The 14891-nt window shown below is 35.8% G+C and overlaps 1 protein-coding gene across 1 annotated transcript in view; it reads left to right on the top strand.

Moving 5' to 3' along the window:
* Positions 1-5008: 5008 nt before the first annotated feature.
* Positions 5009-14891, top strand: part of TOP1 (DNA topoisomerase I) — a 70236-nt gene continuing 60353 nt past the window's right edge. The window contains exons 1-2 of the mRNA XM_015815749.1: positions 5009-5160; positions 5984-6008. Coding sequence (XP_015671235.1) covers positions 5128-5160; positions 5984-6008 — 58 coding nt within the window. The 5' untranslated portion in view covers positions 5009-5127. The remainder of the gene's footprint in view (positions 5161-5983; positions 6009-14891) is intronic.

Genomic DNA, 14891 nt, shown 5'->3' with positions numbered 1-14891 from the left:
TCTAAACATTATGTGAAAGCCTCAATTGATCAAGGCCATAACAAGTGGCAGAGGTCAAGTCTATGTATCCATCTAATATCATATAGGAAACAGTGACTTGCTTCAAAGAGGAATGAATGATAAAATTATGAAATAAATAAATAAATATGCTGTATTTCTGTGAAACTAAGAGACAGGGCAAAGACACTTTTAATTTGAATGAAGGTGGTTTTATCTTATGGAAATGGTAAAGATACAAAGGAAAGTGAAGGTATAAGATTCTAATCTATAAGATTAGAAATCCATAATTATGATGGTCATGTTACATACTGGTGAATGTTCTTAATGGAAGAACCCAAATCAGAAATATATTTTTGGGAAACATGTACATTAGATAAATGCACACAAGTTTCTTGATCTGGTCTACCTAGTGGATTTAAGATCAGATCTATAAGTGGATCAGGCAGATGCCTCTCTAGTTCACTGAACTCTAAGGAGGAAAAAAGGTAGAGCACAAACAAACTTAGAAGATTCTTTTTATTACAGCCAATCTGAATAAAATTAATTTTAGCCATCCTGTAGGTTGATCTGAGCAATCTAGTGGGCTGTCACAAAATCAGAATGTATGGGGAAAAAATGTCAGGCCGTTTTTGGAGATGGAAGAATGGGTAAGAATAGTGACTGGTCAGTAGTTGTTCAGGAGCAAGTCTGTTTGGAATTTGTGCTTTAACCATAAATTTATTCATATATATGTGTGACAAGGGAATTTAAAAGTATGATTTGATTGGAAAGAATTATTTAAAAAGAATTAGCAAACGATACAAGAATTCAAGAGGCCTTGAATGTGGATTAGTGAAGTAGAGGATTTAGAACCTGCTTGGAACAGAATAAAAAAAATTGTTACACACTGCCACAGAATGATGTTATGATGTTATGTTATGCTTGTATAAGTAGCTTAGGGAAGGCTACTTGACGGAACGATGAACTGTGAGTTGAGCTGGAAAGGTGCAAAACAAGGAGTTTGAAATGGAATGAAGAGTTTTGTAATCAAAAGCTACTTGAAGGGACAGTGCCAGGAAGATCTGCAAGCAGTTTGTTGCAAAACAGAAGAAAACAGCTCAGAATTTAAATCCAGGGATATGCACATAAATACCATTAGAGTCCTCACTTACTAGCATCACTTTATTTTTGTATAGCTCCTTGATTCTGTAATAAAAGTATCATCACTTAAGTCAAGTCCAGACTCTGAGTGAGTGCCAAACTCCAGAAAAAGGAATATTGCAAAAGACCACTATCTAACAGTGCAGGCATAAAAAAAAATATCGGTACAAAAGATAAAGGAATAAAGGCAGAGATAGCTACAAAGAATATTATCAAAGAAAACCTGGAACGATGACGTTGAGGACATAAATGCATATATGACTTTGATGTGTTGTTGTTGGAGAATGTTTTATAGACTATAATATTAATTTTTGAATGTACTTTTTGAATGTTTTTTAATTGTTTTTATGGTTGTTTTGTATACTGCCAAATTTACACTACCACACGTGAGATGAGTGGCCATATAAATATGATCAATAAATAAACCTGATATTTTGCATTAATTGTTAGAGAAACTACATTTCATGAGGAGTATAGATATGAAAATGAAATAACAAGAATTGTCTTTGAAGGGAAAATGAGTAATTGCATTTATACATAAATGAGAGTTACAGCAAGTAAGTGAATGTCTGTAGAATGTTTTCCATGTTAAAGATGGAAAAATGGGTAGACCAATATTAATCAATGCTGGTGGAAGAGTAATGACTTGTAAGGAATTAGTATTTGTCAAAAGAAATTACAATGGCTTTGTTATATTAAAGTAAGTATTGTATATAAGAAATGTTGATTGAAGCAGGAATGGGATACCAAAGAGAGAGAGGGTGGTTGAGAAAGATATTGCAGCTCTTGTTTTGAGGATCTCATAAACTCCATTTAACAATTTCTGATTCTTCTTCATCCTTTTGATATCAATTCCAAAATTGGAAAGTTGGGCTAAATTAAATAGCAACATCCCTGACAAATTATCTTCATATTGGCAGTAGAGGAAAAAGATCTCACTATGTCCTGAGACAAGTTGTTTAGTCATGCAGTACTTAATGTTAAGAAATTTCTTCTAATTTAATATGGGATTTTCCTTTCTATTATGTCTTGTTATGACAAAAAATATTCAGTTTTTTTCCATTTTCATCAAAGAACCTGATTTCTTGAATGCTTTCTTCTTCACACAGACTTTCAATTGGTTAACATTCTTGTTAAAACTTGGCACCCAGGACTATCTAGAATGAGGAAATGTTTTGTGAAAATCTACATAACATTGTGCCTCACTTGCTATTATATGCATAAAGGTAGTCCTCGACTTACGGCCACAATTAAGCCCAAAATTTCTGTTAAGTGAAGCATTTGCTAAGTGAGTTTTGCCTCATTTTACGATCTTTCTTGCCACAGTTGTTAAGTGAATCACTGCAGTGCACAAGTTAATAACATGACTGTTAAGTGAATCTGGCTTCCCCATTGATTTTGCTTGTTAGAAGGTCACAAAAGGGGTTCACATGACGCCGGGACACTGCAATAGTCATAAATATGAACTAGTTGCCAAGCATCTGAATTTGGATCAAATGATCATGGGGCTGCTACAAAAGTCGTAAGTGTGAAAAATGGTCATGTCACTTTTTTCAGTGCTGTTGTGACTTTGAGTGGTCACTAAATGAACTGTTGTAAGTCAAGGACTACCTGTACTTATAAGCCATGTTTGATCATAATTGGACTTTTCTGTCATTAATTTTTAAAATAACACAATCTGAATAGTTAAATACAATATTTTTGTACTTATTTCTTGAAATATTTTTATGAGTTTGATTCAACTCTCCATTAGCAGCATGCCTGAAAACAGCACATTTCCAGCACTGATAACATTTGTTCAGAAAGAAATTCTAGTATGAACCTTTGCACATTTATATAAACGAGTTCATAAACATAATAACAGACGGTGACATTCAAACAATCAAATCCAGTTTCCTATTTTGTGCAAAAATCCAAATTAAAGTATTTACTTCGGAAGGTCCATCCTCTGCTTAAACAGATCCATTGAAGACAACAGTAGAGACAGTCCTCGACTTATAACCACAATTCAGTCCAACATTTCTGTTACTAAGTGAGAGATTTGTCTTGATACAGTTAAGTGAATCATTACAGTTCTTAAGTTAGTAACATGGTTGTTAAGTGAATCTGGCTTCCCAATTGACTTTGCTTGTCAGAAGGTCACAACAGATAATTATATGATCCCAGGACATTGCAATAGTCATAAATATGAGGCAGTTGCCAATCATCTGAATTTTGATCATGTGACCATGGTGATGGCAATAGTTGTGTCATAAGTCACTTTTTCAGTGGTTATAACTTTGAATGGTCACTAAATGAACTGTTGTCAAGGACTACCTATACTCTCTTTTTATGTAAATAATTCCCCTGCCAAACCACTCTGTTCTGGTCATTTGAGATAATAAATGTCTTTCTTCTCTATAACATGCTTTCAGGTATTTGAAGAGTGATGCTATGTATCTCTTAGGCTTCTAATTTCAAGCCTAAACATTCCCATTGCCTTCTACCTCTCTTCATAGGCTTAGCTTTAGTCTCCTGATCATTTTCATTGCTCTTCTTTAAACTTGTTCCAACATTTCTGAATATTTCTTACAGTGTGTCGCTCATCACTGGATGCTGTACTCAAGATCAAATCTGACAACCAGAAAAAAATGGAATAATTACTTGCCATATTAACCCATGGGGGGAAAATAAGTTATTTCCAGCTAAACGTTTATAACATTTTATATTCTTCGTTCCTACAAGAACTGAAGCTAATAGATTTTTTTCTTTTATTCTTGAACATCCTCACTGTAACAGATTAAGCTGAGCAATTATGAATGGCTGAAATTTAGCTCTAATTGAACATTCTAATATTCAAACATACATACTTATCACAGATATCAGTTACATTCATCATTAAGTTGACATGCAGAAACCTCCGAAATATATTACAAAAGACTTCTGTTCGCTAAAGTGTTTTAAAATTGTCTATATTCACTGTCCTTCACTTAGCACACTGTTGCCAGCAATATTCTATCTTTATTGTATAAATTCAGCCTGTGTTCTTTGCATTCGGCTTTAGGCAAACTCAGAAAACTGAGTAGAAAAAAATACGGTTGTTAGACATGGGTCATGCAAATAGAGCCTATTATTGATGCAACAGACCTGGGAGGGAGGTTGTCTCTTATAGACCGTGTCTAGCCAGTTTCATCAGAATTGAATTTAACCAGAGTCCAAACCCGACTTTATATATTAATAATGTCCAGATATCTAGATTTTATTTTTTGTTAACTACGACAGGAACAAAGCAGGAAATAAGCACCGAAATAACAAGATAGTTCTTCTACCTCGTCTCCATATATACCTCGGGATCCCTAACTGTAAAGCGTCGCACGTTGACAACTTTGCTTTTCTAAAGTGCGTCTCCAAAAGGAAATGTACGCATGCGTAGCGTACTCGTGCTAGAGCTCGTACAAATGTGTCGCAATAAAATATCTCCCTCAGATAGCAATAAGAGGAGGCCTTGTAATTTTTCATGACAAGACCTCCTCTTATTGCTTATTGGCGGCGAGTAAAGGGGCGTGACAGGATATGTAAATAAGAACCCGGCTTTTGCAGGCGGAAGCAAGGGAAGGGGGGAAATGCAACCGGCATTTTTCGTAAATGGCGGAGAAGGAAGAGGCGTGGCTACGTAGGAAGTCAGGGCCAGGAGGCGGGAGAACCAAGAGCTGGTGGGCGTGGCCTACATGCAAATATAAGCACAGATATTACTGATTGAAGGAGAGGCAGATAATAGGTTGGGTTATGGAAAGAAGGGCGTTCTTATCTCGGATCTGTCGTCTAGCCTCCGAAGCTTCATTTAGCTCCGCCCCACCATTTAAAAGTCGCGGCGCCTGCGCAGTGAGTGGAAATGAGGACTTAGTCTGTTACACAACTGACTGGGCTGTTTAGGGAGCTGTGGTTTCCCTTTGGCCTCAAGTCCTTCCCTCTCCCCGGGTTTTTCTTGCTTGCGACTGTGGTATAGGCATGAGTGGGGATCAGCTGCATAACGACTCCCAGGTAAGGGGGCTCTCATTTTTCTAGTAGTTAATAGGGGAAAGAAAGAAAAATCTGTGGACGTTGAGGCCTTTCCTTTCTCTCTTTTGAGGGAAAAAGTGGGGGATTTCTGATGATGGAGAAGAAAGGTTTATGCCCATAATTTAGCCGTTCCTCAGAAAGACTGAGGTGGTAATATTTTCAGGCCAGGTACAATTTGCTAGATACTTTGGGGACGGGGTGCTACTCCCAGGTTTTTTTCGGAGGTGTCTTTTTGTGGAGGGGAAAACGTCCTGTTTCCTTGGCTCTGTCCATGGGCCCTTAATCATATTACGAGCTTTTGGCCTCTGGCCTCTTCTCTGTCCCCTTGCTTCTCTCCGGGGTTCCCTTTAAGTTACGTTTTATTCCAATAAGCCCTGATTAAACTGGCCCCCATTCCCTAAAAGGGAAAGGGTCCCTAAGGTGGCCAGTTCTCTGTCTTTGCCAATTTCTTCCCTCCGCTTGCCGGACATGGGGGACTCGTAAAAGAGAGTGGGGGGGAGTGTGGGGGGGGGGAAGTCTGAGGAAACCTGGGAATTGAGAGCTACGCACGAGGAGGAAGGCAATTAAAACTGGAGGGCAAAACTTCGGTGAGGATGGTGGGGGAAGGGAGGTGTAGTTAAAATCGCAATTCGGTCTTTTTTTTTTTTAGTCGAGGTATTTATGTACGGTCCTTAGGAATGATTTCTTCCCCCTTATCCAGGCCTAGCTTGTTAAAAAAAGCACGTAGTTTTTGTGTGAAATCATTCCTTGGTCCTGGGATGCCTTTTTAAAACGTATTTTCCCATTTTCTTTTTTTTAATAATAGATTGATCCAGATTTCCGAGCGAATGGTGAGTGTCTTTTCCTTAACCTTGTAAAAGCGGGGAGTGGGATTGTTTTTTTTTCCCCTCCGCTTTCTCTTTTTCTCCCCTCTCCCCTTCTCTTGCATTGCTAAGGATAGTAAAGGACAGACATGGCGTCCCAGAGACTAAGTCCCGTCTCCTCGCTCACCGGCCCCATTGTTCCCATCGAGGTTCCTAATTCTCCGAAATCTTAAGACCCTCAGCCTTTCTGACATAGTTTGTCCGCAGTGAGGGCAATTGAGACCCTAGATCAGTCTTCCTTTGTTTTTTAAAAATCTCTCTTGGGCCTCTATTCGCCCTGGAAAGTCGCCTTGTCGACGGTCGGGACTTAGTCTCTGCGCCATTTTCTTTTTCTCTCTCTTCCCTGTGTGTGTCTTTCTCCTTCTCCTCCTCCCTCGAGCTGCCTAGAAGGAGCCTTCCGCAGTCAAAACATACGAAATAATCAACATCCATGTTTAAGATATCCTTTCTGAAAAGGGGGAAACATCGCTTGGTTTTGGTTTTCATTTTAAAAGCCTGACTTTGTCGCTTGGTTGTCTTTTTTTTATTCATATCTCCTCCCCAGTTCCTTCTCCCCCAGGTCTGTTTCTTTCAGTCCATTCCATTTCCTTCCCTTCCCCCTATAACAAAAGGTGGTTGCAACATGTTGCTTTTGAACAGATTCTCTATCTCTTTGAGTAAGGAACCTATTTAAGGTCTAAATGTAGAAACTGGTTGGGTGGGGTTTCTGTTTTAATATCCCGAAATAAAATGCCATAAAACTCAGTGGGTGGTTTTAGGATAGTATCCCACATCACTTTGGTAAAGTTTAATGGTTGGTGCAGGATATTCTTTTGTCTTCGGTTTGAGAAAGAATATATATAGTGTGTATTTTTTAAAAAAAAAAAAACCCTGTATGATATATGAATGGGTAGAGGAAGTCATTATCTTATGAACGGCTTTGTCACTTTGGATAGCAAGCTTTCCCAGCCCTTTGAAAGAAGAAAATGAGACAAAAAGTTGGAATAGCATATCTGTCAAAAATGCCAAGATGGTTTGCTCCACCTTTTAAAAAGGTGATTTTGCTAGAATTCAGCTCTCAGACGCTGTATGGTACTGGGTATTTTGTTTTCATAAAACATTGCCATATTCTAAGTAACATACTTAAACACTTGGTTACTAGTGGACTCTGTCACCTACATTCCTGCTGTTGTGTAAGACATTTCTGATACAAAAACAGTATATTAAGGTATGCAGATGTGGTTTCTTTCTTTATACAGATGTATTTAATTGGAGAGATTTAAAATTTTAAAAGAATATCCTTGATCCCAAAATGAAGTTTATAGAACTGCTTAAATTTAAGCATGAAGGTTATTTTTTACAATTGTTAAACAGAAGATAATCCCGCACATGAATTACATATGAATACATATGTTTAAAATTTGACTTGAAAGTGTTTCCAATGCTCTGGCTATCCTTTTTTTAATTGAATAATAATTCAATTGAAACTATGTTGAGTCAGTTTCTGGCTTAATGTATAATGTATATTGGAGGATCTAACTCATGTGTTTTGTTGTCCAGGCACATAATTGTCATACTAGCTCTTTTATCTCAACATAGAATTGACAACTAATCTTTTGTATCTTGTTCTTGGAGATGTTTCTAGTTTATTTCTATTGGCTATTTCAAGCAGAAGGGATACATATATAATTTTTCTTTCTATTATAGATCCAATCTTTCCCTCAACTGTTTTATCATAGTAATTAATAGTCACAAGTTTTAATATTGTTTAAGTAATAACAGTGGCAGTAGCCATGTCCTCTCTGACCTTGCTGCTAAGACAAAATTTGCTTTCATGTTGTTTTCTACCAATCAGTAAGTATACACTGTATGTTTGCTACAGTATATTATATATTGCTCCTGATTTCTCAGTCTATCATTGCCTTCTGCTGTTAGTGTTTTCAATATCCATTTTAATGTGCCCTGGTGTTTTATCTAAAAGTTATTTTTACATATTTATTTGACTTATGCATGCCATTATTATAAAGATGTTATGTATTTTTTTCATTTTACTAATTATAAACTGATTTGGTACAATTTTATGCTGACAAAAGCCTCCTAATAAGTAGTTTTAAATTAGTTTAATTTTCATCACTCTAGCATGTTTATGGAGTTTTCCATTTCCATTTCTCTATTATCTCTGCTGATAAAGTTTCTTCAGTTCTAAAATTGCAAAATGTTTTTAAAATGCAAAATTGGCAAGCTATTGTCTCCTTACATTTATTTAAAAATAGCTACTGATTAAAATAACATTCCCTATTTTTCAACATATATTAGCTATTAATATGCAATTACAGTATCTGTATTCATGTGATGAATGCTCATTTGATATACTGTAATGTGCTGCTAAGCCACCTTATATACATAGTTTCAGATTTTATAAGCTAAGGAGAAGTATAGCTAGAATTTTTGTTATTGATGGGAGATATACAGGGAATCGGACTGGTATTTATATAGTAGCTTACTTGCAAATAAAATTAAACTATAATGGCTTCAGAAACAAAGTGATTTTAAAGATTCTGACTGATATAACTTTGATATCTTAGTTAGATTGTCAGTATTTAAGTAGTTTCCTAAAATGCAATTTATATGATTTTTATTGGATGTTATGTTTTTAACTTAAGATTCTTCTACATATTCTTAAAAGCATTAATATTCTTATAAATATCTAAGATTTATTTTGGTTGTTTAGAGGATTCTTTCTCACTACACAGATACATGTTTGCATCAAACACTTAAGAAATTTTATTAAACATTTGAGTAAAGCACCAAGGAAAATCTTTCTAGATCTTGACCATTTTAGGCCAAAGAAAGATTTGCTAATTTAATTCCCTATATCTCTCCTCCCCAATTTAATATATGGTATATTTTCAACCAACATTGCCATTTTGAAAGCTAATATACATGTTTAACTACATACAGAGTGTTGTTAGCTCATAGATTGCCTCGACTATGTTCTGTCAGAGTGCAGTTCTGAAAGCACTTTAGCCATCTGCTCATGTTGTAGAGCCATAGAATTCAAAGGACTAGAGGTCAACTAGTTCAGTCTGCTGCTCAGTGCAGGAGCCATAGAACATTTCTGACAGATGACAATGCAGCCTCTATTTGAAGGACTCCTAACTTTGTTTTGCAGCCTGTTCCACAGATGCAGGAGATTACGTTTCTCCTTTTTTAAAATTCATCTTATTTATTTCAACAGGCTCAAGCCTGTTTACATCTTTTTGAATTTTCTCTTTCATCAAAATATTAATGCTATCTATTCTGTTCATCTGCAAACAGCTTCCCTCATCCAAATTACTGATTAAAAATGTTCACCAGCAAGACAGGGCCATGTGGCATTCTATTGAATAGTTCTCAAGATGAATTGGTGCCTTTGAGTACTGAACCATCCAGCAGTATCATCTTCTAATCCTTATTTTATCATTTTGTAAAGGAAAATTTAGTAAATTTAGTAAGACTGCTGAGGTCCAGATACATTATGTCTGCAGCATTCCCTTGGCCTACATACTCTGCCAAATAATAGATTAACTGTATGTCTGGCAAACTCCTGCTGGATCTTGTTAATGCTAACGTAAGATCTGCTCCAATGTAGATGTCACACTGACAGGTCTGTGGCTTCCTTGGTTGTCTTCCTTTCTCTTTAACAACTGGGTGACAATTACTATCTCCTGGGACTTCACCAATCCTTAGAATAACTAGATTATGAATAGTAAAATAGATCCATTGCAAACTTAAAACAGCATAATGGACTTTTATAAGAATATGCTCAGTATTTTACTCTAATGATTGTATCTTTATTCTCTATTGGAAAACCTGGAAACTTTATCCAGTTATGGTAGAGAATTTGATTCCAGGATTTACATCATCTTTCAGGATGTAATTGGTTAGGGGACTAAAGCTAAATAATGTGGTTAGGATTTTAAAATCATTACATGGTGAGCATTTGGAAGTAAATGACCCCTGTCGTAATGAGGACAGGCATTGGTGTTACATGTGTTTTAATAATTCCATGGAAATTACTCTTCTGCAACATGAATTTGCATGTCAAGCCAAGGAAAATTTCTGAAATCTATTTCAGCAGAATTTTTTCCCCAGCTAACGAGTGTATGTGTTTGAATTCCTCTTGCCCTTCAATATCTGCATTGTTTGCAAAGCGTGGCTGTTTTTTTTTCATTTTACAAATAAAGATTTGGAGCTGCTAAGAGTCAGTAACCCTGATTCTTTCAATGACTTTTGTAATGCATAAGACTTTGTGTGTGTTTTTAAGGGAATAATAAATTTCAACTAACTTGCAATGCATTCTCAATAAAAGTTATTGAATGTGATCTGATTTTACGAGATATTATCTCAGTAATACCAGTACATTATTTTTTGAGGTTTGAACAAATCATCTGAACCTCTGACTTTTTTGAAGTACATATTTGTAAGCACTTCTCACTTAAGTATATATGCAATATAATTTGAACCATGTTTATTTACATGGAAATAAGTTCTAATTATAGCAGGATCCATTTCTTAGTGTTGTGGAGGTGATGGTCAGCAATTTGGATGGCTTTAAAGAAGGATTAGATTGACTGTCAATGATTACTACTCAAGAAGATGGCACAGTAATTCCAGAATCAGAAGCCATGCAAATTGCAGACAAACTTAAGGAGTATATTGCTGCATATGTCCTATTTGTAAACTTACAGCATTTTGTTGTTATTACTGTAGCACAGTATTACTCAATATATTTAGGAGACCTAACAAAAGGGCCTTGCATATAAAAGATATTAAAAAGATGTTTAATAAGATGGATAAAATATTCATTTGTAAATAGTGATAAATAGTGTAAGGATATTACAGATCATATAGATGACTTAAATTAATTTGTGTCCAAACTCAATATTCAAACAGGAATATCTGTGTTTAGTGTTGTTAGAAGATAATTTGCTTGCAGTTTCCTAAATCAGCTAATATTTAATATTTTTAAAACAAGTCATGTGAAAAGCCTGGTGCAGCAAATCAAATGATACATGCTACAGTTTTCCTTTGCCCTTTATAGGCATAGCCTCTATAGTGTCCTTCTATATGGCTTTGCAGCTAAGATTGTATGTGACATTTGGCAAGTTGCTAAGAGTTTTATCTCAGTTTTTCACATTTCAATGTGAATAGTCTTAAATGTAATATCTAATTGAGTCAAAATACTGAAAGTGCTCTATGGTTGAGCCCATTAGCTAAATTTGATTGTTTATTAACAACTCTGGTGTCAGGGTGAAAGACTAGGTCCCCACATGAAAGTCAAATTAATTTTATTGCTAAAAACCTAAGCACAGTAATCTTCTCAACTAATGATTAGCACCTGCTTGGAGTTAGATAAGGGCCAACTGAATTGGGGGGGGGGGGTTGGACTTAGTCCACTTGTGACTGTGTGGGGATTCTAGGCTTATCCCTCTTTTAACTTCTCCCCCACATTCCGCTACTCCTTTTACATCTCGCTGGTACAATAGGATGATTCCATCTTTAAAAATGACTGGTCACTTAGTGACTCTTTGAGGTTACGATGGACGCCTCCCCTTCTGGTTTGCAGCATCCCACAGTCTCATGACCACAATTTATAACATTTCTGCTGAAAATTGCTGTTACTTTGTGCTCAGCAAAAACACCTCCTTAACAACTATGGATTCACTTAATGACTATGCTGATTTGCTTAATGGCCACTGCAAAATCATAAAATCGGGTTGGTTAGGATTAGTTACGTGACTACCTGCTTTATAAACATCATGATTCACAACCGTAATGGGCAGCTCCATTACAGTTGTAAGTTGAGGACCTATATGGAGGTTTCATGATTTCAAATATTCAAACTGTATATTTGATTCTTTACTCTGTCATTGTCAATATTACAGACTCTTGTTTTGGATAAAGGATACCCCAAACTATTCAATAGGTACTGCACTAGGAGTTTAAGATGCCCTTTGCCTTCAAGCATAAATTTAAGGAACCTTGGATTTAGCAAAGCCATGTGTGTCAAATGGCATGTGCAAGTGCTGTTTTTGAAACTTTCTGCTCAGTTTCTCATTCCATCTTAGATCCATCCTGTTGTTAATATATTCTTGTGCTACTTATTACAGGTAATGTAGTTACTGTTTGCTGTAATGTAGGTTGTTGTATAAGGAACTCTGCACCTTACATTGCCAACTGTGACATTTCTTTATGAACCAATTAATAGCAACTGAAATGTTATTGATTAATATAATCATTCTAGAAAACAGGAGTACAGTTTGCCTCTAATGACATACTGATGACATACTGAATAATATTGATTTGTCATGTTAATTTGTTGAAGCAAATATTGGATTCATGTTCAAAGTAAACTCTTCATACTTTTCATGAAGAAAATATTTCTGTTCCTAATTAGTATTATGACTGGTATGCAGCAGCATATTACTAGATTTTCAAAACTTACTTCACAGGAGGAAATGGAAATTAGGACCATGTGTGGACAAAGTAGAAAAAAATTGTATTCAGTATAACAAGATTATGCATTTTCACTCTAAGCTTATCTTATTTTAATGTGATTACTGTTTTTTAATTTTGCTAACTAGTGTCACAGAAGGGTAGTTGCTTTCAAAGTGTTTCAGGAATGTCAAGACTCAGTGATAAAAGCAATAACTGCACAGATTTTATTACAATTTATTGCTTACATATTGCTGCTTCCGTCAGCCTTCACTCCTGGCTACTGTCAGGACAAGTTCATGCAGTTTTCTTGACAGCATTTTCAAAAGTAGTTTGCCATTGCCTTTTTCCTAGTGCCGAAAGAGAGTAATTGAACGAAAGTTACCCAGCTGGCTTCCATGCCTAAGGCAGAACTAGAACTTCTAGTCGCCTGGTTTCTAGCTCAGTATTTTTAACTTCTGTGCCAAAATAAAAACAAATCCTAGAAACTAAGAGAAATCTTCTAGGCTTATTCATAGAGTTTCTTTGCATATTTTGAAATGCTTCTTTTAAAATTTCTTTTCACCTGGGCTATGTTTCTGAGTAAACTATTGCCTGATTTAGCCACTATTTTTTGATATGTCTGAGTTACCTACTGTTTATACATATTTTCTCTTTCTTTCTTTCCTTTCTCTTTCTGGATTCAATAAAATCTCTTGCAGTGAGATAGCAAATACTTATCTTTATAGACATACTGAATTCTTGAAATACTCCAAACCCAGCATGATTTCAGATTGCTAATCCATCCTTGAAAAGAAGCCATGGATTTGTAGGTGGCAGCAAGCTGTAATTTGTGACCTCCTGATGTGTCAATATATAGTGGGTAGAGAAACTTTCTGAACCTTTTAGAATTATCCATAATTTTCTAGCACTGTGACCACAATGTGATCAGACTTTTGTCTAAGTCCTGTTAATAGAAAAATAGATCTTTTTTTAAAAAGAAAAAGTACACAAAAAACCACTATATTGTGCCATCATGCATAAAGTATTATATTCAGGGTGGGATCAGCACCAATTCGGTTGGCATTCAGGAAAGTCCCCAAACCCTGGTACTGTAGTTCTGGAAAGCCTTTACGGTCTATTGCTATAATAAGTTTCCTCTTTGCAATAGCTAGGGTTATTTACTGCTAGAACTATTTTCCTCAGTGTATCAGTAGCTATGAAGTTGAATATCATTAGGTATTTGAATTTAGTTATTCTTTTAATTTTTTCTATTTTATTTTTTTTAAGCTGCTCAGAACCTTAATGAACTGAGAAGCATCTAAATTCCAGTAACCAAAACAATATCTTTACTAAACACATTCATTGTCTTTGTTGGAAATGGGTGATAAAGCCCTAGGATAATCAGTCCTGTTAAGTAAATAAATTGAGTCAGATGTTACTCAATGAGATGTAAATAAGGTGTGAATTTGAGTGGCTGCTGCCTATTAAAAACATGCATACACATTGATTGACACCATTAGAGTTTGCTGTTGGTGGTACAGATTTGTAGACATGAATAAAATCCTTATGGCATGACTTGCAAGGCTGGAAATGTTTACAAAATTATTGCAAAAAAAATTGTCCTCCATCATCCATAGATGATGAAAAAATGGAGAAAATGCAACATAATTGTTTCTTTTCCCCAAAATGGATGTCCATCAAAAATAATTCCAAAAGCACAGTGTATAATATTCTGGGAGGTCACAAACAATCCTGATCTGATGACAAAGGATCTGCAGCATTGTCTGATATTAATGTTCATGAAGGAAAGCACTGAAGAAAAGTCATGTGCATGGGAAGTTAGGAAAGGGGAAAACTCCTGCTGTCCCACAAGCATTCCACTTCCCATCTCAGGAAAGACTAACTGCATGTTCCACATGCTGATGGAACAGTCTGTTCTTTTGGACAGATGCAGTGAAGTGGAATTGTTTTGAAAACAGAACACTACATTTCAACAAAAGAGCCACATCCCAACCATGAAGTATAATGGTAGAAACATAATGGTTTCAGGCTGCTTTGCAACCTCAGGACCTGGACAGCTCACAGTCATTTACAAAACAATGGATTGTACCAATGTTTTCTTTAGAATGTCAGGGTACCTGTCCATGAGCTGCAACATGACAGTGATCATAAATACACAAGTAAATTCACAACAGAAACAGAAGGAATGGCCTAATCAAAGCCCTGACCTTAATTTTGTTGCCAAGTTGTGGCTTGATTTGAAGCAAGCAGTTCATGCAAAACTGCAAAATAACAAGTTGAAGGCAGTTCTGGAAAAGGGAAATGTGCAAAAATATTTCCAAGCCAATGTGTGATTTAAGTATGGAACCTATTGATATTTATTTATTTATAACCCACCCTTATTATTACAAA

Source organism: Protobothrops mucrosquamatus, unplaced genomic scaffold (genome assembly GCF_001527695.2).
Source record: "Protobothrops mucrosquamatus isolate PMUCROS unplaced genomic scaffold, P.Mucros_1.0 scaffold373, whole genome shotgun sequence".
In the NCBI taxonomy this organism is placed as follows: domain Eukaryota; kingdom Metazoa; phylum Chordata; class Lepidosauria; order Squamata; family Viperidae; genus Protobothrops; species Protobothrops mucrosquamatus.
The sequence above is the reverse complement of the archived record's forward strand: the minus strand, read 5'-3'. Positions and strand labels throughout refer to the sequence as shown.